Here is a 26,290-nt window from a genome sequence, read left to right as displayed (position 1 = left end):
CAGCGATGGACTAAGATGGAAAAAAGTGGAGTGGGAAATGGAAATGAATGGTAAAGCCCCATAATTAGGAGTCAGGAGTTCCTGGCCTTCCAGCCCTGTGACCAGGTGACACCACTGAGCATTTTTGCATGGGATGAAGCGAACGTGCAAAACTGTGGGTGTTCCCTGAAAAGCTTTGTAAATGCTGTTTTACCAAACGGTGGCAAATCTTGCCAGTCCTTAATTCTTTCCTACTTCCTTTACTTGCTGCGCTTGTTTGAGATTTGGTAGGGGGAAGCAGCCCTCGGGCTACAAAGCTGCCCTTTGTGTCACCCGTTACACTTCTCCTCCTTTTGATGAGTTGTCGCTAAAAGAACATTTTTCCTCTGCTTTTGTTTCCCCGCGAAGCTTTGGCAGCCTGCCCGCGTAATGCTTGGACCCCGCGAGGTGCAAGCACTGCAGTTGCTGGAACAAAAGCAGCAGTACGTGCTTCGCTACGTCTTGGAGGTACCGTAGCTGGCATAAAAATCATAGCCCTCTGCCTTCTCTGACGCATCCGAAGGCTTAGGATTAGGGAGAAAACAAGGCTGTAACACGCTGCCCTCCCCAGAGCTCAGCACTTGCCCCAGTGACCTAATTCCCTGCCCTGCATCGGAAGAATATTGGTAAAAGTTCAGGTTTTTTGCTTTGTGCTGCAACTGCTGCTAAGTTTGCCTTTTTGCCTGCCTCGAGGATGCCTGTCTGCAGCAGGACATGGATTGCACAAGGAAAACAGAAAGTTGCATAGAAATTCATAAATCTGGAATTTCTATATTTTGGGATGTGAATGTCTGTAAATTAAAATTTAAGTTCTTTAATGTGGATTCTTTGCAGTTGTGTTTTTGCTTCACAAAAGGACTTACTGGTGCCCCTCGTCTTACTGCCACTCCCCATACTAAGTCTACTATAGCTGTGTTGTCACGCTTACTGTAATAAGTTAAGTGTAGTCTTGCCAATTAATATGTCTAATGCACGGCAGAAGCCTGAAGTCGTATGACCCCAGGTTCTTCATTTAATACAAATATACTGAGGAATAGAAATTTAAGTGGGAGAATAAATAATCTGACAATTTAAAATAATACAGTATAAACTTCTGTTTTTCAGTGAAGTTCTGTTGCAGTGCTGGTTGTTAAAGATCAGTAAGATGTTGCCTAACCTGTAAACAAACGATATCCAATTTCTGACCCTTTGCTCACCACCTGACACAGTTTTTTTTGCTTCCCTCGGAAAAATCTGTTGCGTTTAAATGCTCGACCCATTATCAGTTCTTCCTAGGTGTCAGATTTAAGACTAGTGACCTCTCTTTCCTCAGCCTTCTATTTTGCTGACTGAAGTTTAAGTGAAATACACAAAAACTGAGACCTCTTCGTAAGAAAGAGAAGACCCTTTTTGTGTGTGCATGTGATAGAAACAGGTATTCACCATAATCGAGAAAAAAAAAAAGAGAAATTCTCTTTAAAAATGTATTATTTCTTCTTAAATCTAATGTCTAGGCATTTAAAATGAGGCTAAAAATGAATGAACTCTTACAGGGTCTCTGTGCTCGTAAGTACAGTGGAATAGGGGAAGTGTGGCTCAAGTGGTATAGGGGAAGTGTGGCTGGAAAGTTGCCCAGCAGAAAAGGGCTAGCCTCTTGGTTGGCAGCTGGCTGACCGCGAGCCAGCAGAGTGCCCAGGTGGCCAAGAAGCCCAGTGGCATCCTGGCTTGCATCAGAAATAGTGTGGCCAGCAGGACCAGGGAAGTGATCGTCCCTTTACTGTCTGCACCTCGAATACTGTGTTCAGTTTTGGGCCCCTCACTACTCAAAGGATACTGAGTCACTGAAACACGTTCAAAGAACAACAAAACTGATGAAGAGAGTAGAAAACAAGGCTTAGGAGGAGCAACTGAGGGAATTGGGATTGTTTGGCCTTGAGAATGCTGAAGGGAGAATTCATCAGTCTTTACAACTACCTGAGGTGGTCTCTTTTCTTAGGTGACACGACATGACACGACCTCAAGTTGCTCCAGGAGGGGGTTAGATTGGATATCAGGACAATTTTCTTCATGCAGAGGGTGGTTAAGCATTGGAAGGGGCTGCCCAGGGAGTTGGTGGGGTCACCATCCCTGGAGATGTTTGACGTGTGTATGTGGCTCGGAGGGGCATGGTTTGGTGAGGGACTTGGTAGGTCAGGTTGGTGGCTGGACTTCACGATCTTGAAGGTCGTTTCCAACGTAGATGATTCTGTGATTAGACCAATTGATATTTATCTGAAAAATTAGACACATTTGCCTGCACAGCCCCTTCAGGTTTCCAATATCTTGGATTATTTGTTGTCCTTGCCTTGATCTGAAGGCTGATGCTGTTAAATGAAACCTCGCCATAGTTGAGCTCCCTATTGGTTGCAGCTGAACTGATGATTTTTTTTCCCATTTCTTAACTTATTTTCTACAACAGTTTTATTAAAGAATGAGTCCTGTCTTCAAATGAAACATTTTAGTTCATATGCATGGGAAAAGATGTTTCATTTTTGCGAATCAAGGCTGTTGCTCAATGAATTGTCTTATTGTCTTAAATTGCCTTAATATTCTTAAAGAATGTTTGCAAAATACTGAAACAAATGCAGCAGTGAGATTATTCTGCCGTAGAAAGGAAAGAATACACGAGCATTTGTGTGTTTAATCAGCCCTATCATTACATGAGCTTTACTGGCATCCTTTTGTACTTGCTCCTTGGCTACAGCACTGAAGTGGAGTGGGTCATGTAGGATTTTCTCAGATTTAGTTGCTGACCTATAAAGCTATCACGGTCACAGTTTTGTTGTTATAAAACATTATAAGAAATTCCTGTTGTGTTAGATGTAGACGTGCACTAGAGTAATAATGCACTGGGGCTGAAAATTACAGCTTAAAACACATAAGCACTAAAGGCCATCTTTTGAGGGGCAGCACTTCTTATTTGGGCTACATTGTTTGATTATAATAGGATGTAATAATCATTAATCTTTATTAAGGACCACAGACCAAAACCATTTGAAATGGCACCTGGTGGGGAAATTTCTAATTGTTGCCACATATTTCCGCAGTCAGATCTGAAGTTTGTATTCGGTTGTCTAACATGAGCAATGTGGGAGATAAATACCAATTAGGGATGTTTGCATTCAAGAAGCTCTTAAACTGGCCAGAATTTAACAAGGTATTCCTGCTAGGAGAGTGCCACATGTGGTAAATAATCACGGTAAATTATGAATGCTATTAATAAAAAAAAGGGAAGGGGGGGGGAACCTAGACAAATTTGGCAGAACAGCATGAACTGTGAGAATGGTTTCAATATGTGCCAAGGATGTGCTCCAGATCAGGTTACAAAGGAGTTAGGTTGACAAAGGGAAGAGCCTGACCTGCCTGTGCTACAAGGCTATCAGGCCTTTTCCAGCTGTTTAATCTTCACCTACGGAAATGAAAGCTTCAGGTTTTCTATACTAAGTACTTTGAAGCTGCAGAGTATCTAGCAAGAAACTTGGAGGGTTGAGCCCCAGCACTGTGACCTCCTGGATGACCGGTTGAAGTGTTTTCATGCTTGACTTGTCTAGTAATGCCATCCCAGAGCAAATAAAACACCAACTTGGGAGCTGTCAGTGTTTGTTCAGATGCAACTTTCAGTTACCAGTTATTACGATGTCTTTTTTTTTTTTTTTATTAATATTGAGTTCTCAGAGGGTTTAAAATGTGCTCTCTGCATTAATCACAAAGGCAGGAGTGGGAGTTCATTGCCACTGTGACAATTCTCTTGCATGGTTCATCTCATGGATGGGCAGAGTTTGCTGTGTCAAGTCAGGGACATTTCCTAGTTCAATTTTGCTGTCAACAAGAATACTAGGTGTTAGTTGTGTTTGTCTTTTTTTTTTTTTTTTTTTTTTTTTTTTCCAATTATTCAGATGGAAAAGATCAGTCTGGATGCAGCAGCTGCAAATGGAAGAATGAGCAGAGGCCCAGATTTTCCCTAACTATGACAACGAGCACTGCAGAAAGCCAGGGTAACCAACGGGGTTACAACCTCTTGGGCCTCTAGATAAGCCATCTCCAAAAGGGCTTGCTATCTAGTGTGAAAATGAGTCAATAGATGTCATTAAATTAACATGTTATTCTTCAAATAATAAATAATTTCCATACTGGAGTAGATAAGTTATACCTACTGCCCAAGTAGGAGTTGTGATTAATATGCCGTATTACCTGCCGGAGCAGATAAAATCTCAAGAGCTGGAGATCTTGTTTTCATGCAGATAAGGCTAATGAGAGAATCAAAGGAAGATAGAAGCTTGAAAAAGTGATGTAACGCACGGAGCAAGTTATATCCTGTTGAAACTGTAAAGTAAAAGAAGTGGGCGGAAAGGCTTAGATATTGGGACAGCCCTAAAAGCCCAAACTCCATACCTGTAATATAATGGAAAGGGAACAGACATGTTTTTGCACAGAGTGTGTAATCTCTTCTTCATTCCTTACAATTTCATAGAGAGAGCTGTGTTTTCCTCTCTTCAGAAGACCACATTTCTCTTAGGTGGCATACTCTAAACAGCACCAGTGACAGGAGGTGGGATTTTGGGTCTTGGGTTAATTGCAAACAGGTAACAAAACCAAGAGACTTTTCTTGATGCTCTCTTTGGCCTGAATCTAATAAACCAAACTCCAGTTAGGTATTTTTTTTTTATCTATTAGATTTTAAATATAGGAATAAATTGCTTTCTGCATTTATCCTATAATTTAATAAAATCCAGAAGGTTTCTCAGTGTCATCTAGTTTAACCTCAACTATTAAGCAAGGCTCCACAGTCATTACTCATCTGATCTCAACATCTTTTTCCAGAGGTATACCCCAGACACATTGCATTTGTCAATGTAGCAAATCCTTTTCTTCTTTCCTTTTTTTTTTTTCTTTTGTTTTCTTCTGCTAGTAACCTTTTCTTCACTGACAAATTCACACTTTTGTTTTCCGATGCATAGTAAAGCACTTGGGTCATGCAGAACACTAAGATGGTGGTGATAGTAATAACTGCAGTGATTATATAAAACCGAGAGGTTTTTTCTCCTGTGAATGAAGCTATTGTTCTTGTCCACAATATATTTAATTTTGAAAAGCATATTAATGAGAAATTTATGAAAAAGAGGTTGATACCTTCATAAAAGCATCAGTAAATTATGCTGTTCTGTGCATGTGCATGAGATACAGATGAAACGGTTCCAGTGTTGTTCCATTGGGAGTTAGTTGTCAAGTATGATTTTTTCTTTTTAATTTATTAATCACTCTTCTACTCTTAATTAAAATTAGGCTCTTTTTTTTCTCCATTTAAAGTAGCTTACGCTATTTGTCTAAGCTTGTGAATCACTGGCTCTTTTCCTTATTAGCTTGTATTTAGTTATCAATTATCTGTTTAGAATTGTTCTGAAATGTGCTACAACTTCTAGATCAATGTATGTTTGTGGGGGATTAATGTTGTGGTTTTGATGGTCAGTTTAATGTCGCTTAAGGTATGTTGTCAACAAATACTGCATAGGTTTCTGCCTTAACTGTGAATACATTAATGAGGTGCTGGACTGCCAGCATACAACTTGAAACAGAATTTGGAGATTGTCTAATTTTGCTTGGGGAAAAAAAAACACCCATCTCCCCAGATTTTATCCTTTTTAATTTATTATACTAACGTATTATTTTTTAAAATACTATATGAAATCATACAGTGAGGCATTTTATCTTACTATGATTATACAGATTTTTGAAAAACCATACAGAAATGAATATCTGAGTGATAATGTGCAGTAAATTTACATGAACGATCTTCCTTCTTCCTTAGATATTTGGGCAATTGGCTGCATATTTGCTGAACTATTGACATCGGAACCTATATTTCACTGTCGTCAGGAGGACATCAAAACAAGTAATCCCTTTCATCACGATCAACTAGATCGCATTTTCAGCGTAATGGGGTTCCCTGCAGGTAATTTATTTTCATTAAAGGTTCAGGCATAATGCTACTAGGTTGATTTTTTTTCTTTTTTCCCTAAAGGAAATGACTAGTTGTTTGCATAGGTGTGAAGAAACTGTCAGTTTGATAGATTTGGAAATGCTGACGGGTATGGAACAATAGCACATGCCAACAAACTTAAACAATCTCTGTAGTTATTCCTTCTTGAGTGTTACTTAACATCACTTCCAGAATTGTAAATGCTTCTCTTATTTTTTCCCCCACCAAAGATAAAGATTGGGAAGACATACGAAAGATGCCAGAATACCCAACTCTTCAGAAAGATTTTAGAAGAACAACGTAAGTGATGATAAAAGCACATTTCAGTGAATGTGGGGGAGAGGCAGAAATTGGCCCCTATTGTCTTGAAACTTTTTCAGGGGGGTGGGGTTTTGGAGTGTTGGGGTTCCAAAGCTGTGACAGATGTTCTGTTTCGAATTAGCTGTTTTGCTTGAATGGAGTTCTCTCCCTCAGGTACTTGTTAAAAGCATCAGCTGAATTACCTCCTTATTTGTTTAGAAGGGATCATGTGAAGTGCAATTTATGGCAGGCACAGACAAACAGAGTTGGTTTAACCAGTTGTATTACATGTTCAAGGTAACTTCATTCATTTTGTGAGAGAAGGAAGAGGGAAGTACCTCTTGGTCCTTTTGTCCAGCAGAGACCTGGAGACAGTAAAGTAGCGGCAGAAGTTTCTGTACAAAGGTCATGCATTCAATAGATTGTGATATAAAGCCTATCTGGGATCTGAGAACTTCCTTCTTTTACTGTTGCCAGGGGCTTTGGCTAAATTAGTCAGTAGTGGTGATGGTAGATCAGAAGGTAGAAGGAACAACACAGACTTATGCTATAATGCAGGGGACAGGGATTTGGGAGTTTGGGGTTCTGTTTCCAGCTTGCCATGGATTCATTATGTTGGCTTTAGACAAGATGTGAAGCTTATTTGTGTACAAGGCTTCTTTCTCTTGAAAGTGGCTGTAGTTAACCTCTGGGTTTGCAGATTCAAGGCCAGGCACAGGTCATACATGGTTGGGGCGTTTTTGAGCTTGGGAACTATAAGGACTGTGTGGTTTGCTGCAGGTTGGGGAGACAGAAAGGTTAACTTCTCTGCCAAATCCCAACTGGAAACAATAGCTTAACTGTTAGAAACTGCTGTACACCTTCTGTGGTGGAGTTGCTTTGGAAAACAAGTGTGAACTTCAAGTTGAGTTTCTCTGTCATGTGCCAATGTCAACAGCTTATCCATATGCTATAAAAAGTCGCATGGTCTGTGGACATAATCTGCGCACAGTCGATACTAATGCTATTAGTGAAAAGCATACACAGTGTCAACTGCTTGATAAGTATCTGACGTATTTTCTGATAGCACTTCTTTTTACAGTTCACTTATTAAAGGCTGGTGGTTTTGTGGTCGCTTGGTATACTCCTATATTTTTAATGCTATATTATTTCAGAAATGTCTTTGTTTAACAATATTTTTCAGATATGCCAATAGTAGCCTCATAAAATACATGGAGAAACACAAAGTCAAGCCTGACAGCAAAGTTTTTCTTTTGGTAGGTACAAACCTAAGCCTTCTTTAGTTCTTTATTCTTCTGTGATGACAGGAGTGAAATGCATTTCTGATGTTAATGTCTGTGTCTGTTCTACCACCTCATTCTACTGAACACTGACATAAAACAAAGCTAGTTATCACCAACTGGGTAGTTTTGAGATATATTTTCTTCATTTACATTCGTGCTGAGGGTGTGCTTGAACTGCTTGTACTCCAGATCTGAAGCTTTTATGTAATTATTATCTGCAAGGCACTTGTATACCCAGCCTCAGCAAACCCTTGGTCCCATGTGGTTTTAGAGAGCTAAAAAGCTCCCAAGAGTGCAAAACTCTTGTGAAGTAAAGGGAAGAGGAAAGGAAAATAAATGTGCACATTCAAGAACATCTTGAAGAATTTTTTGTTTTGTTTTGTGAAGGGAGGCATTCACATATGAAGTGTGAGACTTCAAGAAAAAATAATTAAAATTTCTTGAACTCAGCTTTCTGGGCTAAAATTGGAATGATCTGGAGGAAGAGTCTAACTGAAGAGACTAAGTTATAAGAGACATAATTAGTAAGCCCCTGAATTCCCCTGCTTTCCTACTAATGGTGAAAGCCACCAGAAAGCCTGCTTTTGTGGCAGGGCAAAGAAGGAAATGGGCTGCTGACAGATTTTATGGCTAATTCATCAAGGCTGTGAATGCCAAGTTGAATCATCTGGGGTGGGTAGGCTGCTTTTCCAGGGGCAAATACTAACTAAATCTCTGAAGAATAAAAACTTACCATAGGGTGTTAAAAATATATTAAAAAAGCAAATAAGCTTTTCATGATGGAGAAGTAGTGAGGCAGGGTTATTACAGGGTGATGAAACAGGTAGGTGCCTACCCATGTATTCTGCTGTATAATCGTGAGCATGAGAACTGGGATTTCCTAAGGTCTCAGGGTTCTTTCTGAACATCATGAAGAAAACGTAGTTCACTTAGCAAGGTAGGTTTTCTGTAGGTTTTTTTTCCTTAACCATTCTATAGCAAAGGGCCTCAGTAGTTGCTTTATCTTGTGAAAGATTCTCAAAACAGCAGAGTTTGAAGGTAAGGTGTGCATTAGGCCTCCAAACTGAGAGACTAGAAATGCATCTAATTCTGAAGCAGACTCCCTGAAGCTCCTTGTTCATGTCAAAGGTAGTAATGCTATTTCTTGAGGTAACCTGCACCTTGCAAGATGATCTATAAGACATCTGCTTCATTGGGCAAGACTTTGCACTAATATTTGCAGAATGTGTGGCACGTACAGAATAGGTGAACATGGTACCAAGTAGACAGTTCAGGATACCAAATGACCCTTGACAAAGAGGCAGATACTGTGCCACTCTGCTGACTGACATTGAATGTTCATGTCCACGTGCAAGGGGGAATGTTTTCTGTCCAGGGAGATCCATCTGTTCTTGCTGCTCTGGAAAAGTCACCAGCATTGTATTTATAGCTATCATCTCAGGCCAGCCAGAGCCTGACAATCAGTGAGCTTGAGAACTGCTGAGATGTACAAGACTCTGATGAAGTCCAGTCTCACAGGCTTTCTATATTGTATTAGCACTTGCTAACCTGCAAGCAAATTGCATCCAGACTTTTTTTTCAAAAAAATCATTTTCTTAGAAGCTACAGAAAAACAGACAAAGAAAGCTGTTTCACAGTAGCATCATTGATAGGCGGGATGCCTCCCTTAGAGTGATGTTGTGTGTGGCATCACCTGGGATGGACAAATTCGTTATATCCTCTGGGTGAGAGGGGAATGGTTAAGATTGTGAGCAGATCACTAAAAGGTCCTGGATATCTTTAGGTTTTCTGCTGTGGTACAATAACACTGTCCTTAAATGAAAAAGAATACAAAACATATTTGGAGGCAGCCTTTGATGAGGATGAAATACATGTATGCCATTTTCTTTTGCTGGCTTTCCAGAGTATTTGTGTTGGAGGCATGGAGGATAGTTTGAGCTACAGTGCCGTTCACAGAAGGAATTTTATTTTCACTGTTAACTTGTATTAGGAGAGACTTATGTGAAAGCATGACACCATGCAATATAATCTGAGCACCCAAATTTCCCACAGTGAGTTTATCAGAATGTGATAAATGACTAGAAAGGGTATGTTATCCCTATAATTCCTGTTTAATACTACTAATATATTATAATCCTCTTTTATAGCCGGCTGCATTCAGCAGCATTCTAGCTAATAAATTTGTTATTGCTTTCCTCCTGGTAAGGAAGAAAGGTTACTAGGAAGGGTACATTCCTCTTTCTCATCTCAAAACCAATTAGAGTAGGGCTGGGACCTGTGTGCTCTGACTCTGAAATTTTGCTGGTTAGGGAGGTGAAGATTTATTCTTTATGGCTGAAAGTGATATGGAGAGTCTGGTCATACTCGGTCTCTTCTGACATGCTTTTCCTGTGCTAGGGAACAGTATAAAAGTTATATGTGTGTCACAACACTGTTATTTAGAAATCATGCTTTATGAACCTGTAATAGCTGGATTTAATGTTACTTTAGGACAGTGGTTTGGCCTTAGCAATTAATACTGCCTGCTACATTTAGCTGTTTTTATGTGAGAGCCATTCACAGCCATAGTATTTTGTGGCTTTTGGGAATATGCTTTCTAGTTCTTGGGTACTTAACAAGAAATGTTAATTTAGGCTTGTCTGGGAAAGCTGCAGATAATTTAACAATTGTGTAATTGTTTGCAATTGTGCAATTGTGTATGTTTGATAGTTTGATGAGCTTTTTGCTGTTTTTAATGTTATGTTTGCAGCTTCAGAAACTTCTTACTATGGACCCTACAAAGAGAATTACCTCAGAGCAGGCTTTGCAGGACCCTTACTTCCAAGAGGATCCTCTGCCTACATCAGAGTACGTATTCCCTCTTCTGTGCTTTTCAGGAAGGTCTACCTTCTGCTGAATGCCAATCCCTGTTATGAGATGACAGCTGAAATATAAGTGCCCACCTGCGTCCACAAGATGTAGTAGCTCAGTAGAGCTGCACGTCTTTATCTACTGGTGTCAGAACTGAGTGGTCATGGGCAACAACCCCCTGTTGCACTGGTGTTGTAATTCTGAGTGTGCTATCAAAGCCGGTGAGAATATTATGCCAGTATTTAGAGAATTCCTCTGTGCCCTGTTCTGTTCTAACTCACAGAGCCCTGCTCTCCATCACTTGGTTTCATTGTCTCTCTCCCTAGGACTAGGACCATTCTCTGATCTACAGCCTGTTCCCATGCCCTTTTGTGCATGGTCATAACAGTATGAGGAGAGAAGAGTGATCAATGACTACCACAAGTCCCACTGGTTTCTTGTTCAGGGTGCTTGAGAGTACACATTTTGTGTATCTATATATTTTACTTTTATACATTCAAATGGTAGATGCAGTTGCTACTGGCAGACTTTCCCCTTCTAGTTTCTCTTCCCAGTTTTCAGGAGGAGTATGGTCTGTAGGAGCTGGATGCAGAGAGACTTCCACCTTTGCTTTCACTGTTTCCTCAGCAAGCAGGCAACAAACACTAAAAGGAGGGAATAGTCACTGGAGTGTAAATGCAGTTGAGCTGAAACTAGTTGTTTTTTTTTCTTCGTTTTTTCCCCTCTGATTAGATAAGCCAAAACACTACTTAGCACCTGGGTTAGGCACTGTTGAGACACTTCAGAAAATCATGCCATGTTGATTGTATCACAGTCTAAATGCCTTCAGCAATTCTGAATGCTGGCACAGAAGTATAAGAAATTGATACTGGTCAACGTCTACCAGTAAGTTTCTACGTAGCATTTACTTTATGCTGTCCTACGTAGCTCTATAGCTCCTCAGGGATTACAGGATAATATTATGATAAAGTATCTGCCATAAACACAAAGGAATGTTCCAAATCCTATTAGCCAGGTGAATTTAAAAGCTGTCTTCTCCCTCTACGCAAGACCTGAGAAGCTAATTGAACGTAACTCAGTAGTTGTGATTGGCAAATACATTTGGCAAATACATTTAAGATTGTTGTAAATCAAGTAGGGGCTTACAAGGTGTTAACTCTCACTGGATCAGGCTCTTTACTCAGTGAGCCATGCATGCTCCAACCAGGTGTTGTGGAACATCTGGCTGCTGTGACACTGTATTTTGCCATTGGAATCAACAAGTGGTTGCTGTGGCATTTGGGCATGTTCAACCACGCCACGATTTCTAAACGATGGTCTCATGCCAACAGCAAAGAGATAAGGCCGTATTATCAGCACCTAGCTGCTGGGATCTGCAGCTTGGGTGTTCAGTGCCACTCGCTCATGGAAACAGGAATCGTGAAATAAAAGAAATTTAAATCGTGTTATATTCATAATTTTAATATAACAGTAAGTAAATATATGTCATATGCATTTGTTGTGTGTTTACTGTGTTCCAGTGTATTTGCTGGCTGTCAGATTCCATATCCTAAACGAGAATTCCTTAATGAAGATGAACCTGAAGAGAAAGGGGATAAGGTATAATACGCTTTTTTTTTTTAAAGTATGCAATAAGAAAGAGTTATGGCACTAAAATGAAAAATAATAAACGTGAACAGTTAAGCAAAAATGTGTTTTCCAGGCAAGGCTGTCTTAAAACCACTTTCCAATGAGATTCGAAGTATCAGATGACTTTGGGGTGTCTTGGGTGGTATCACCAAGAGTTTGCCCTGACCTGCGGGGAATGAGCTGGCTGAGTTCTGTCAGCGGTTGCCTGCTTTCAGCTGCCTTCATTCCAGGAGGACCTTGCCTACCTCCTCCTGCACAGTGAAAATACACTGCGCTCACAAGAAAAGAATGGCATTTCCATTGTATGAATGGCATGCATCCAGCCATTTGAAAGGAGATGGTTGTCAGGGTCTCCAATAAATAGTGGCAGCCTGCTTCTGGCACTACATCAGAACGTTTCATCCATCTGCACGCTGTTTCCTGGTCGTGTTCTAAGGGCCCTCAGACAAAAGAGTATTAGGGAGCATGAACTGTTCTGTAGTGACAATCCACTCTGAATACCCTCTTTCCCATAGTCCCCTTAGACACGAGCAAGAGCTTGTTTGCGTGCGTAGTAAGCTGTGGTGTGTTTGCAACTTATCTGAGTTCAGCCGTGCTACGTGACAGCAGTGATTGTCCCATCATGGTGTGGAGGCTGAACAAGACTGCTATAGTGTGTGATAGGGTACCATGAGGCACCAACTGAAAGGTACAGCTAGCAAAATGTGAAGAAAACAACCATAAACTGTAATTACCTGAGGGCTACAAGAGGACTGTTACTGTTCTGAGAAACTTTTAGATTACGTGCATCTTCTCTTTTCAGATTTTCTTTGTGGCATGAGAAACTAGCTGAGTTTAAACATGTGCCTCTCGTGGTGCATTTCAGACAGCAGATTTTGTTTTCAGAACAGAAACTGTGGATTCTTCTGTACTGAGAACAAGTGGTAATGTCCTGGATTTTTTTGTCCAGATAGTTATTCAAAAAGAGGAAACTGAAAGACCTAAGCAAAAATAAAATCAAAGTCATGATACTGATTTGGTTGTAATTTAGTTACTGGTGCTGCTCTAACGTGCACAACTTTAAAAAGAAGAACAAGCCTTATGAATTAAAATGACTCTGGCTTTTGTTTAGGCAGTGTATTTAAAAGTAAGTATCTGTCTTTTCCATGGGAGCATTGGGAAGAAATAACAATGGAATGTTTATATTTAAAACAGCCATTATATAAATAATCTTTGAGATCGCTGGGGACAGTCACGTATTTATGCATACTCCAAATAAAAGTTTTTCAGACCGTGTAGGTAACTCAAGTTCTGCATTACTCATTGAATCTGTTCTCACAGCGTAGAAAATGCGAAGGTAAAGAATATCCTCAAAACTGGATCTGTTCCATGCTTTGTTTCTTTCTGATGATGTTGCAAGTGAAAGGCCTTATTTATTTATTTATGATAGAGTTAGTTTCTGATTTGTTTTTAAAACAAAAGCCCTTGTATAGCCTTAGGAAACACAGAGGAGTTTTCTTTGTTTATTTATTTGGAACTCCCATCTTAATTGAATAATCTTTAACATAAGCATCCTTTCTTCAGCGTGGCTAATTGTTAGTCAGCAAAGCTAAGCTGAGAGTTTGTAAAACAAAATGAATGGAGTCTTCCCTCATTAAAATTGTGTTAGGATCAGAATTTAATTTTGGTAACGTGTCTGATAAATGGCACGTGGGCATATGTTGCTAACTTTAGCCCTTGTATAGTGTTTGTTTAAGAATCACCATGAAATAAACTGACCTGTGGATATATATAGTCAGCTAAACTTTGTGCTAATGTCCAAAGAGCCAAACATCAGACCCATGATGAACCGTGGTGCTTGATTGTGAGAGCTCCTCCTGTATTTTTTTACAGTTAACAAAACTGCAGTTTTTCAGCTCTCACAGTAGCAATCACCTCGCTCGCATCCCAACATCCCTATGAAAACACAAAGCCCAGAATCTAGCACAAGCACTGCCTTAGTTATAGGTGCTTGTTTGTATAAGTGAAGCCCAAACCATTATTTAAAGGATAAATTGCTTCTTAACAAATTTTATGACAAGCTAGCGTGACGTAAACGTTTAAGAGTAAGTCTCCCTGGAAGCAGAATCTGACCGGGCTGGGATTTGAGGACTGCTCCTGGCAGGATATATTACTGTTCTTGCTAAATGTGGGATGGAAATACAAGCCATCTCCAACTCCTTGGAGATGCAAGGCTTCTTTGTAATCTTGAATAAATACATCACTGCAAATTTGATTTGAATGTGTCTTGGGAAACCATCGTGGTGAATGTCACAGACACAGATGTTTATGTCATTTGTCTGAGGTAACGAAATGCCTTCTCGGGGCTGAGAGCATCAATTTTGTGCTGGTGGCAATTGATTGTCATCGTTTCTGAGATGCAGTCTCATGGACTGCATTCCCAGCACACCGCTTTTTCCAAGGTGCTTTTGAAAATGCAGGAGAGCAAAAGGGGCACGGCACCACGCTGGTTCTGCCACAAAATTTCCTCGCAACCTGGAAGAAATTATGTGATTTCACCGGCCTCGGTTTGCTTACCTTTCTGGCAGTGTCGCTGCCAGCCTCCTTCGGATTATTTGCATGACTGCGTTATTGTGTCATTTGTGAAAATGGGAAAAGTGGTTTGGATTCGGAGCGAACGGGGCTGTTGAAGCACTTTAGAATAATTGACTGTGGTTCACCACATCTGCCGCTGAGCGCTAGTGAAATTTGGGGGTTTTTTGATTCGGCTCATTAGGTGATTACTGCTTTATAGAGAGCTCCTTCCACCCTCCTCTCTGCTCGTCAGGGCTGAGTGCTCGCTGCAGAAATCACCAGGCTCTCATTCCAGTTTTCGTGGAGCTTGCTTTGTTCACAAAACACAACCACAACAAAAAACGAAGGTGAACCACGAGCTGAACACCCCCGTTTGAGGCCTGAAAGCCTTGCCGTGCTATCCCGGAGAGCGGCTGGGCCTGCCCCATGGGCACGGCGCCGCGACCCCATCACGGTGACGGCCGAGCCCGGCGGAGGTAACGGCGTGGTGTCTCTTCTTCCCCCTAGAATCAGCAGCAGCAGAACCAACATCAGCAGCAAGCAGCACCTCAGCAGCAGCCGCAGGCCGCGCCGCAGCCGCCGCAGCAGCAGCAGCAGAACAGCACCCAAACCAACGGGACGGCCGGCGGCGCGGGCGCGGGCGCTGGGGGCGCGGGCGCCGGGCTCCAGCACAGCCAGGACTCCAGCCTCAACCAGGTGCCTCCAAACAAGAAACCACGCATAGGGCCTTCAGGCGCTAACTCAGGCGGGCCTGTCATGCCTTCAGATTATCAGGTACCTCTCGGGTTCGTGCCCCTTCCGATAACGTAGAGTCAGAATGTCGTTTTCTCCCTTCCCCGCCGCGAGAAGGGATTGTATTTTAATGATTTTTTTTTTTCTTGTAACCTGAGCAGGCATGCTCTGATACATGAGATAAAAATGCAGGCTTAAAGCCTATTAGGGCTGTAAAAAGGTTTTGTGCTATGGTGAGTAATTTTCAATGGAATATGAGTTAGATTCGCTGCGCCCTGTAAAGGGTTGAGGACTGGTCCGCTCCAGGAAAGCACTTAAACATGTGCTTAGGTTTCTTTGAAAGTAATCATACTGAAACCAGGGGAACTATTTCATGAATGTAAATGCTGCATTAGATCAAGCTCAGAGTGCTTGGCTCTTGGAAAGATTAAATCCTGTGTGAGAAGCAGAGCCTGAGAAGCAAAATCAGAGCTAGGCTTTTCCATTTGATTTCTGCTTCATTCTACCTCGTATCATCAAACCTATGGAATAATTCTGTAGTTTATTCTAATATTTTGTTAAATATACTTCTAAAGTTAAAGAGAAAATGCGTGTTAGCACAGGAATGATGTTTTGGTTCATCAGTATGATTCATGCTGAAGCAGGGCATAAACATGCATTATTTCTGATGCGACCATTGAATGGATTTCCTGTTTTCCAGTGCAGTAACATTCAGAACTAAAAGCAGCATCACTGAGGGTTTTTTTTGACTCGCATGCTTGTCGATGCTTACTAAAATATTTTCCACTGAAAAAGTGACTTGCACTAAACATACAGTTTGTATGTTTATAAAATCATGTATGTTTGTAAATCAACACAACAGTCGGTGTTGATTGAACCATGTTCTTCAATACCAGTGAATATATGCTCACCAGAACAGTAATAAGTTGAAAGCAGAATAATAGAAAGGTAGCTAGTAAAAGTATATTTTGACAGATGTTAGGGATTCTGTCTGCTTCAAGAGGACACCACCTTGGAGAATGCTGTTCAGGCTACTTTAAACTTAAATAAGCAGATGATATTTTTTTTAAAAAAAAGCAGCTCTGGAATTGCTGCGACTTACCCATCCAGACCTCCTCCACACACAATTGATTTCTCAGTGCCAGACATTTTTCTCTCAGTTCTGTTTTACTCCTAATTATAAATGATCATGAAGGCATTGAGGGCAACTTAAGGGTAAAGACAACAAGGTTGTTTTTTTTTTGTTGTTTTATTTTTTTGTTTTGAAAAGTTGCAGACAGCCTTGAGGTCTGGACAGATCACTACAGCTGTCTGACTGCACAGTATTTATGGCTGGCCTGTTTTGGTCTGTATTTTGAGGACTGGTGTGCTGCATTTGATGATGTCCATTATAGAAACTTTACAGAGCTCTCTGAAATGTTGGCAGGCTTCCCACTTACAAGTTTTTAGCAGTCTAAATCCCATTTTTTGAGATAGTTAAGACTCCTTTTTACCCCCTGTGGTCCTTCCTTCTAAACTTTAACAGCATAGGCATCAAAATAATGATCTGTATGTTCTCGTTACGTCGCTTGCTAAATTATATGGTCTGATTATCCTTTTTTGCACTTGTATTTGGCTATCTGCCCTTAAATTCTAGCTGACTGTCTTCTGTTTGCAAAAGGAATGTCGGCAATTTGTACAAGTCTGACTTTGTTTTTTTAAAAAAAGGCAGCAAATTCTCTTCTGCAGAACAAAAATAAGCACGGGCAAATTAATATGTTCTTGTAGTCTTCTGGCATTAGTTTTACTCCTTTTTATCTTACTCAGAAGTAGGAAGAATCCTCTTGCGTTGAGCTTCACTTAGACAGTGATCTAAAATCTCACTTGAGATTTTTTTGTAGTTCACCAGCAACAATATATGTTACTTTTAAAAACGGCAGTAGGAATTTTTGTTGAATTTTACTGAGCATTCCTTATGAGACCTCAGGTTTTTTGCTTATCACAGTAAGCTGATGCTTTCCATCCAGAACTAGTTCCTATAAAGCTGTTACCTCCCAGACTGACCCTTGCTAACAAGTGAAGTTACTCAGTGCAATCTACTGGTTTTCCAGATACCACATTGAGATACGGTGGTCTGCAGGACTGGACAGTTCTGTCTCTAGCAGTGCTGTGTTTCACCTGGAAACCAATCTCTATTTTCCTGTGTTTAGGCAGAACACAAAAAGTAATGCAATTATTTTTAGGTTTTAGTGCATTTCTAGTTTATCTGAAATTAAAGAATATAAACTATGTACAGGAACAGAAAGAGCAGAAGTTTTACATTGCCTGAACTTTAGGTTTTTACTCTTCATTATCCAGCTGAGAAGTTGCCAGGATGCTTCCACAGCTCTCCTAGTTGGGATCTGGTGGGTAGATGAAACCACCAATTTGGCTCTTACCTTCGCTGAGCAGTTGTGGAGAATGCTGTGTTATGGACCTGCTTTATCTGTGGGATTTCTGTTCAGAATTCAAACTTCTCCAGAGGTTTTCTGTAGCTCCTAATTTTTATATTTAATCAGAATATAGTTTTTTACACTCTTTTTATGATGTTTATAGCTTCCCACAGTCTTGCTGATGACTCTTGCATGTAGCCAGGTAGAACAATCCCCTAGACAGTGAACAGAGATCTTTATTGAAGGACCCTGCACTTAATTTTGTGGAAAAGAAATTGTTAGCTGTTTAAATAGTATGTTTTTTTGTAGACACTCCATTCTTGTGGATTGGGGTGAGATTTACCTTGCTAGAGAGTCTCCTAAAAGTACTGTTAGAGCAGTTCTTTTCATACAAGTGATTTTGCAGATCATTATTAATCCTTGACGAGGAATGGATATGGTAATAAACATGCAAATTAAGCAGGCTGGAGGTCACAAATGATCCATGAATTTGGCTTGCTGAGATTGAGGTCCACTGAGCTAACATCTCAAAGATGTGGAGGGGGAAAAAACATTTAGCACATACATACAAATTTGAACATACATGTGCCCATCACTAAGAAGCTCTTTTTGTTTCCAGTAGATAAGGCAGCAGGTTGAAAGACTCACCTAAAATTATAATACTTTATCTTACTGGACATTTTCTTGGTTAGATAAATAAAGTAGTTCCTAAGTCATGATTTCCTTTTCTAAGGAACAGAGTAAGTTATTTCTCTGTACTGTTTTAGTATTGTCTATCTTGAAAAGAGTGCTTTTGGTACTAGTAGTTGTTTGTTGTTGCATTAATAGTGCTTACAATAGTGAGAGATGTAAGTTTAAGAAACAGCTGTTTTCTCTTTTGTCTTGTGCGTTTTTCTATGCTTTGTCTTGTGTATTTTTCCTTCAGAAATAGGTGTGCCCATGCAGTACTTTCAGATATCTGCCAGTGACGTAGTGTACTTTCTGTGGTGTATTAAGCCTGATTACAGAGCAGATTTTATGGGACTTTAAACAGCAACACTGTTTAGTTAGTTTCTCCAACAGTCAAATTTTAATTAGCTTCAGAGAGGCTGAAAGTTTCCTGTGCTGCATGGTCCTAACAGGCTGGTTTTCATTCCCCTGTTCCCATTCTCTTTTTCTCCAGCACTCCAGCTCACGCCTGAGTTACCAAAGCAACATTCAGGGATCTTCTCAGTCCCAGAGTACAATGGGCTATTCCACATCATCTCAGCAGAGCTCTCAGTACCATCAATCTCACCAGTCTCACAGGTACTGAGAGGCTTAAGAGACTGCACTCAAAAAAAGAATGGACTAAAAGCCAGAAGACTCCAGCAATATGAAGTTCATAACGACGAGAAGAACCAAAAACACAAACTATGATGCAGAATTAAAATTCACAATTGCAAAAGGAAAACTTTACTTACTGAAGACTTCTTTTTTTTCCTGCCCCTTTATTGCCATAAAGGAGATTCTCGTGAAGTTTTCCTTCCTCCCTCCCTTGCATGTGCTCCATTGTGGTTACTCTAATGAACCCTTCTGATCTGAACCCAGCACTTAACTTCTTTAACCTTTGGAATTTTGAAGGATTCCTGGTGCACCTTCCTTATGCTGTAGTGATTGCCATAAATCTGTCTTTTCAATCTCTTTGATGGGATTTTAAAGTTTTAAAATCTTGAACTCCCAGGCTTTCAAGCTTGTATATAGTTAGTTTTATACTAGGCAAACCAGTTTAGCTATACAGGTATATTGCACCTTTTTAAAGCACTATGTTATTTTCACAGGATATTACTGTTTTGCTCATGGATGTCAAGAACAGCAAAATTTTACTGTTCCAGAGTATTTTACTATTCTGTTTTTATTAGTCTAGTTTTCAGGCGAGGTCTTAAAAAAAAATAAAAATTAAAAAAGAAAAAGAAAAAAAAAAGAAAAAGGAAAAAGAAAAAAAAACAACCCAAGTCTCTGCAGCGACAGATATGCTTCTTGCTACTGGACTGAACACCAAACAGAAGATTGCTGATATTTCTTAACTCATTCACATTGAATTCTTGAAATCACAGTGATCATGCTCTGACTAGTTTTAAACTAAGCGTTGTTTTAAATGAAACCAGGACAGTCACAGAACAAGGAGATGCTTTCAGGATTTGTTGGAAACAGAAGCAAGGAATGTCTTCCCAGGCTGGACACCAAAATAGTCAGGAAAATGTATTTACTGCCCTCAGATTTCAGGAGGAATGTGGTTGGTGGCTTGTTTTTCTGTTAAGCAGCTGATTAATGTATGCGAGAGTTCTATCAACGTAGCTTCTCTTTCACATTCCCGAGTGTGACAGAAATACCAAGACTTATAAAAACAAATACATTTAATCGTTTTATGTTAGAATTAATAATGAAGAGAAATTCTTGTGCAGTTTGAGAAGCATGTTGAAAATTCTTCCTTTTTCATGTTTGCAATGCATACTCTGTGTCCCTCACATTGCTGTGATTAACCCAGATTAGTTACACCAGATGCGCTTGATTGCACTGAAATGTTTCTTTTTCCCTAGAGCAAACATGTTTTGATTGTGCCTAAGGACTGTAAGTGGATGGGTAGCTGGCAGAAAATCCCCAGTAAATAAGCAGAGTTCAGAAGCATAATCAGAGGATCATTGTCCAACTTCTGTAACCACAGTTATTCGAAGAGACACAACATATAATTTGGGACAGCTTCGTTTTTCCTTCAGCCTTCAGAAATAAGGCTGATTCTTCTTGCAGAAAATCTGGAAAAAAAATTATTAATGCGGTTAGAAAGCTACCAGCAATGTCACGTCGGTGAGCTTGTAAAGCTGGTGCTCAGAGAAGAGGTACAGTGAGATGAGTTTATGTGTAAACAGTCAATGTTACAATCATAATACTGTGCCCTCCTCTGTCCTGTACCCATACAAAAATAATAATAATAATAATAATAATTGTATGTACCTGCACACGTTCACACTGAAGTTGTGATCAGCCCCAGCAAAATGCTGTTGGATCTGTTTGCTGTCAGGAGAGTGGTTTTTATCACAGCCAGGCTGGAACTTAATTCTACTCGATTTGATCTCCTGATCACCTTTAGCGTCCCTTTCCCCCTCGAAAATGTGTTGTTCTCATGCTTTTTTGCGAGCTGTTGGCTTAGTTTGGACATGTCCACCATCCTGTGGTTTTGACCGCACCCAGCTTCTCTAGAAGAGTGACCAAAACCTGCTTTTGTCATCAAATAGGTAAGAAGGTGGTGAAAAGGAAAGGAAGCAATTTGAAAGAAAAATAATCACATTTGTTTTCTGGGGAAAAATGGTCTCCCAGAGGATATTTCTGATGTGTAGCCCTTGAAATGCTACATGTACCCCAGTAGGCTGTTGGGAAGGTCAGCTTTTAATTGTTTATTTCATTGCAGTGAATCTGGGGTTACATCCTTCCCGTAAATCCAGTGTCCCACCCCTTACTGATGTTAGCTGAGGTACCTTGAGCTACTGGACATTCGGCCAATGCCATGAAGCATCATTTTTTTTAATATATTTGTGAAATGCATTTCACATCTCTGGAAGTTAACCCATGGCAGAGTAATTGTTGTCCCCTCCTGTGCCTCTCAGTTCGCCCCAGATCCTTTTGTCTCTTCCTGATGTTTCTTTTTCCCTGCTGTGACCCGAGGCTGAGGATCAGCGTTCACGCAGCAGCGGGGAGACCCCTTACTGTGTGGTTGTGCTGGGCTCTTGTGCCAGCAAGACAAAACCACGGTGTGGATGAACCTGTGTGTAGTGTGAGCCTTCCCAGCACTGTAAGGTCCTTCGATTGAGTGAGCTTCCAGCTTCTAGAGCAACTGCCATGCCCTGTGCCCAAGCTGAGCGGATATTTCTGCATCTGCTACACCAGGTAGACGGACCCTGCCCAGTCCCTTCTAGATTTTGTGCACACACACGGAGCTGAGCTGACTCCTGTTGCTTTCGAAGGTTCAACTGGAAGGAGAGTGAGCGAAAGCAAAGGAGTCTGCTGGGAAATGTGCGCTGTGCACGCTCCTCTCGTTTCTTTCTGTCTCCTGGTTGGGGAATAATTTGCCTTTCCTTGCGCGCTTGCTGTGCGTTTTGGGGGCGATGGCAGTCATTGTGAAAGAAGCCTTGCTTTTCAGGGGTCATGTCTTGAGGTTTTAGGGAGTGAACTGTGTGGTGTGTCACGGGAAGCCAGGACCACGTCACTTTGATGCTAGTTTCTGCAGTTCGGTTCGTACTCCCAGCTTTGCCTTCGCCCATCAGCTCTCTGTCCCCGCCGCAGTGTTTCACAGCGGGACGTGGCGAGGCGAGGGACCCCAGCAGGGGTGGTCGCTCCTTTTTGTGTGCAGGAGGGCAGGGCAGGCTGCTGAACTGCACAAGGAAGGAGAAATAACAAGGAAAGCTGCGAGTCCTGCACTGTGTCTGCGACACTGTACCCGGGGAGGGGGAGGGAAGAGCATCCTTAGCGGGGAGGGGTGGCGGGAAGCCAGAAGTGGTCCAATATGTATAATATTTTATATGAACATAATAAGCCTAGTTCCCCTTCGTAATCTTCAGGAATGGTACTTTAACACCATGAAGCAAAGAATTGTTTTAGGATTAAATAAATGTATTGTACATAAGGCCATACGTAATCTTCTAAAAAAAAAAAAAAAAAAAATGTCGCCAGACAGGAGCGATGTGTATTACTATATGAAAAGAAGTCCTTAATGCACTGTTATCTCCTAAATATTTAGTAGTAAATTAATACTATTTAATTTTTTTAAAAATTTGTCTTGTGTAGACACTAAAAAGTATTACACAAAATGTGGACAGAACGTGTCCTTTTTAACAGCAATTTAAAGAACTTTTTATATATGTAAGGTAGTATACTTTTCAAAATTGTTCTAGCTGTATTTTCCCATGTTTACTCTTTGTGGAAGTGTGCCTGTCTCTACTCAGTTACTTTTTTTTTTTTTTTTTTTTTCCTAATACCTTCGTGCACGCATCTTTCATTTCTGTAGTTTTCGTTAGGAGCTGCTGTGTACGCGCCCCGTGCTGCCGCAAAGCGCTGCCGCCTCCGACCAGTGGTGGCCACACTCGGCGATGGCCGTGCCGGTGGGTTAGCCAAGCCACAAAGCGAAATACTTTTCTCATTCTAGAGTGAAGAGTTTACTGCTTTTAAGTTGTCCCGATGTCACTCTCAAAATGACTGTTAAAACGAGACTCTGAGTTCATCGCATTTATTTTATATTCTTGGTTGTAATGAAATGGAATTGACTTTGCTTCAGTGTGAATTTTTTTAATAAAATAATATACATTTGTAATAATAATAAAAAGTTGAAATCACATCAGCGTGCTGAAAAGTTTCTGTAAACATTGGCTTTGGGCTACAAAGAGGGAAAAATACAGCCCGCAAAATTGCAGTTGTAATTATATTCAGGATGTTTATGATCGCATGCACCACACAAAACAAAGCTTGCGAAACCTCAGAGCTGAAATTACAGCGTTTAAAATGCCCACGAGGATATTCATGGTGATGTGTCTATCGGAACAGAATGAAGCCTTGTGGAAAACAGAAAGGACGGGACGCTTCTCTTTAGGTTTTGTCCTCTGCTGAAAAGTTGTTCCGGCGTGCCACGCTGATGCCGCTTGTCGAGGCTCATTGTTACCAGCGTGACGATCCTACAGATTTGTCTTCTGGGAGGAGAAACAAATAAATAAATGGGATAGAAAGAAACGCTTTGTTACTGCATGCTGAGCCTAAATGTCCTCTTGCTTATTCCTCCCACCGGACCTTGCAGGGTTTCAAGGATTTCAGCTGGCAACGTGGAGAGTACGAGGTAGAGCACACTGTTGTTTTTCAAAGGGGATTTTTGTGTGCTTTGCTTATCTGTGTATTTCTATCCCATCTAGTCGTTGCTTTGCAGACAGAATGTAAACTTACTCCAAAAATCCCACTGTTTTCTCCGTAACAGATACGCGGGTAAGAGTGGTTGGGGTTTACTTGCACTAGAGATGACGTTAATAAAGAGGATTCACTTCCCTGCACAAAGATAAGATCAGGATTAGCCTTTTGCACAAGGATAATACTGACAGAGGAATTATGAATGATTTGTCCATAATATTTCCAGGGATTGATTACACTTGTAATGTCTTTCTCCAAGAAGTATGGAAATGCATTTTAGGCCATACTTACAGGGCACAGGATTCTCAGAAGGATTCATATGTAATATTAAATGATCAGCTGAATGGCAGGTTTCATTAGCTATAATTTTAGGAAAGGAAAGTAGCGTGTTTTGGAATGCCAATATTTAATTTGATATCTATGGAAGCTTAATCTTTTGAGCCACTGGTGTGGTGTGAGTCGTACGTACCTATTGTGTTAATGATGCTGCCTTGGCGTTTCGCTGTACCCCCCCGTCCGTCTGCATCCATCCATCCGTCACCTCTCTGCATACCCACTGTTGTTTTACTACAGGTCAATGTGCAGGAGTAGCATGAGAAGCAATTTTCACGTGCTCTTTGAACACAGAAAACATGGTCTTGGTGCCAAATACTATCAGTTTGATCTGGCTACGCTTGGAGCTTCAGCAAGCATCATTCCAATAGCCAAAACATTTTGGTGCTTTACCTGTAATGTTTTTAACAGGTAGGTACTGCTCTTTTGCATTCCAGAGAACTTCATGTCCTTGTTTAAGACTTTAAAGAAAAAAAAAAAAAAAAGCTTAATTTTATTTTATTATTTTATAGGAACAAAGAAAAATATTATTGCATGATGACTACGATGATTGTTTCAGTGGCCAAATAAATACTTACTGGAGCAATAATTGTTTGAGGTAGATTAAAACCACCACCAAGGTTATGAAAGATATGTGTGCGGTTATGGCTGAGCTGTTGAAATTGCCGTGTGAGTACCGCAGCGTTGTGTTGCAGATATTCAAGATAACCCAGGGTAGATACATTTGAAAAATAGAGCCATTAGGATTTAAAGTCTGAAAGCAACGCCAACCTGCCTAATAATTTTTATGTAATGTGCTTCTCTTGGAATGCTATAGGATGTTTCTCCAGCTTTGAGCTGCTAAGTGTGTTGCATGGTCTGTAAGAGGCCGTTTCTGTGATTGATTTGTAGCATGTTCTTCAAAGTCTCTTGAAGGGGACAGAGAATTTGGGAGCGTGTACATACACACATGTTGCATGGAGTGAACACACAGCTACAGGTAATATTCGGCAATATGTTCCTTTACCTAAAACATCTTCTAGTGCTGCTTGGCAAGAAGTTACGTGAACCTCCAACTCCATCCCAGTCTGTTTTCAGAATGGAATTTTGCTTTGTGAACATTAGCAGTGAAGGTTATTAAAAATATAACACATTAGTAAAGGAGAATCTGCATTATTTTTAAAATACCATTTTTTAAAATAAGGAACGAAGAAAGCAGGTGCCTTTTACCGATTCCTCGATGCAGTTACGTCTCACAAGCCTAATGAAGTGTCTTACACAATGAAAAAAACAGCATGCGAAGCACTGAAGAAAGGAATTCTTCATAGCTCTCCTCAGCAAATAGTTCTAATCATGGACCAGGTCCTGCTGAATGATGCATGGCTTGGTAAGATAGTTCCCTCCTTCCACTTGCAGGAATTTCTTCGGATGTTAGAAAGTGAAAGGAGTGACAATATTGTGGCCTTTTGGTCATACAAGTTACAGTGCTATCACCATATACGTTATAAAGCTATCAAGTTCGGGCAGCAGAAGTTCCCCAGAACACAATGAGCTATTAAATACATTTGAAAATGTATTTTTAACATATACATTCTTAAAAATACTTCCCACTGCTATCAGTGCCACGTGGCACAGCCCAGCTCTGGCAAGATGACCTCTTGCTCTGAATGCGTGGCCCGGCCAGGGGCACGGCTGTCAGCTCGGAGCCTGGTAGGCGATTTACACAAGTGGACGCTGGCCTTTAACCCCTGTGCTTAGGTCTCACGGGTCTGTGGAGGAGCAATTGATTTTTAAAGAAAACACTTCCCTGGCTGAAAAGGGAGCCAAGGAACTGCGAAATAAAAGGCTCAAAGTCTCACCGCAAGTCTCCTGGAGCTCTCTTTGATAGATAGTGCTAGGAGATGTCTGTAGATTGTCAGATCGTGTTATTACTGCTAGACTGTACAGCACAAAAACATCTGGTTTTGGTCTTGCCTTTATCTAATATGATGTAGAACGAGTCATTTGTGAAATTGTGATTTCTCTTTTCAACCTATTGGAACAGTGTGAGTCGTTCTTGCAGTGGTGCACGAGGAAGAAGGACAGTTTCCAATACTTTGGTTTTGGCACTAAAACTCTGAACGTTAACGAAGAGATGAGGGCTTCTCCCTTGGTGGTGCCCTCTTGTTACAGCAGAGGCCCAGGCAGGCAGAGTTATTTTATGGCATTGTGTAATGACTGCAGTTCTTTGAAATCATTTGGGTCTTGAAGAGCATCATCTATCTCAAGAATAGGATCACAACTGCAGAAGCCATACATAGGTAAGT

At 40.7% G+C, this 26,290-nt stretch overlaps 1 protein-coding gene across 1 annotated transcript in view; it reads left to right on the top strand.

The window, feature by feature from the left end:
- CDK19 (cyclin dependent kinase 19) overlaps nt 1-23,051 on the top strand; it is a 112,094-nt gene extending 89,043 nt beyond the window's left edge. The window contains exons 7-13 of the mRNA XM_084285399.1: nt 5,843-5,986; nt 6,244-6,313; nt 7,497-7,569; nt 10,346-10,443; nt 11,967-12,045; nt 15,136-15,402; nt 18,934-23,051. Coding sequence (XP_084141525.1) covers nt 5,843-5,986; nt 6,244-6,313; nt 7,497-7,569; nt 10,346-10,443; nt 11,967-12,045; nt 15,136-15,402; nt 18,934-19,065 — 863 coding nt within the window. The 3' untranslated portion in view covers nt 19,066-23,051. The remainder of the gene's footprint in view (nt 1-5,842; nt 5,987-6,243; nt 6,314-7,496; nt 7,570-10,345; nt 10,444-11,966; nt 12,046-15,135; nt 15,403-18,933) is intronic.
- The last annotated feature ends 3,239 nt before the right edge of the window (nt 23,052-26,290 follow it).

The sequence above is a fragment of the Netta rufina genome (genome assembly GCF_964035555.1).
Source record: "Netta rufina genome assembly, chromosome: 3".
Classification (NCBI taxonomy): Eukaryota; Metazoa; Chordata; class Aves; order Anseriformes; family Anatidae; genus Netta; species Netta rufina.
Note: the sequence above shows the minus strand (reverse complement) of the source record. Positions and strands in the feature narration are given on the sequence as shown.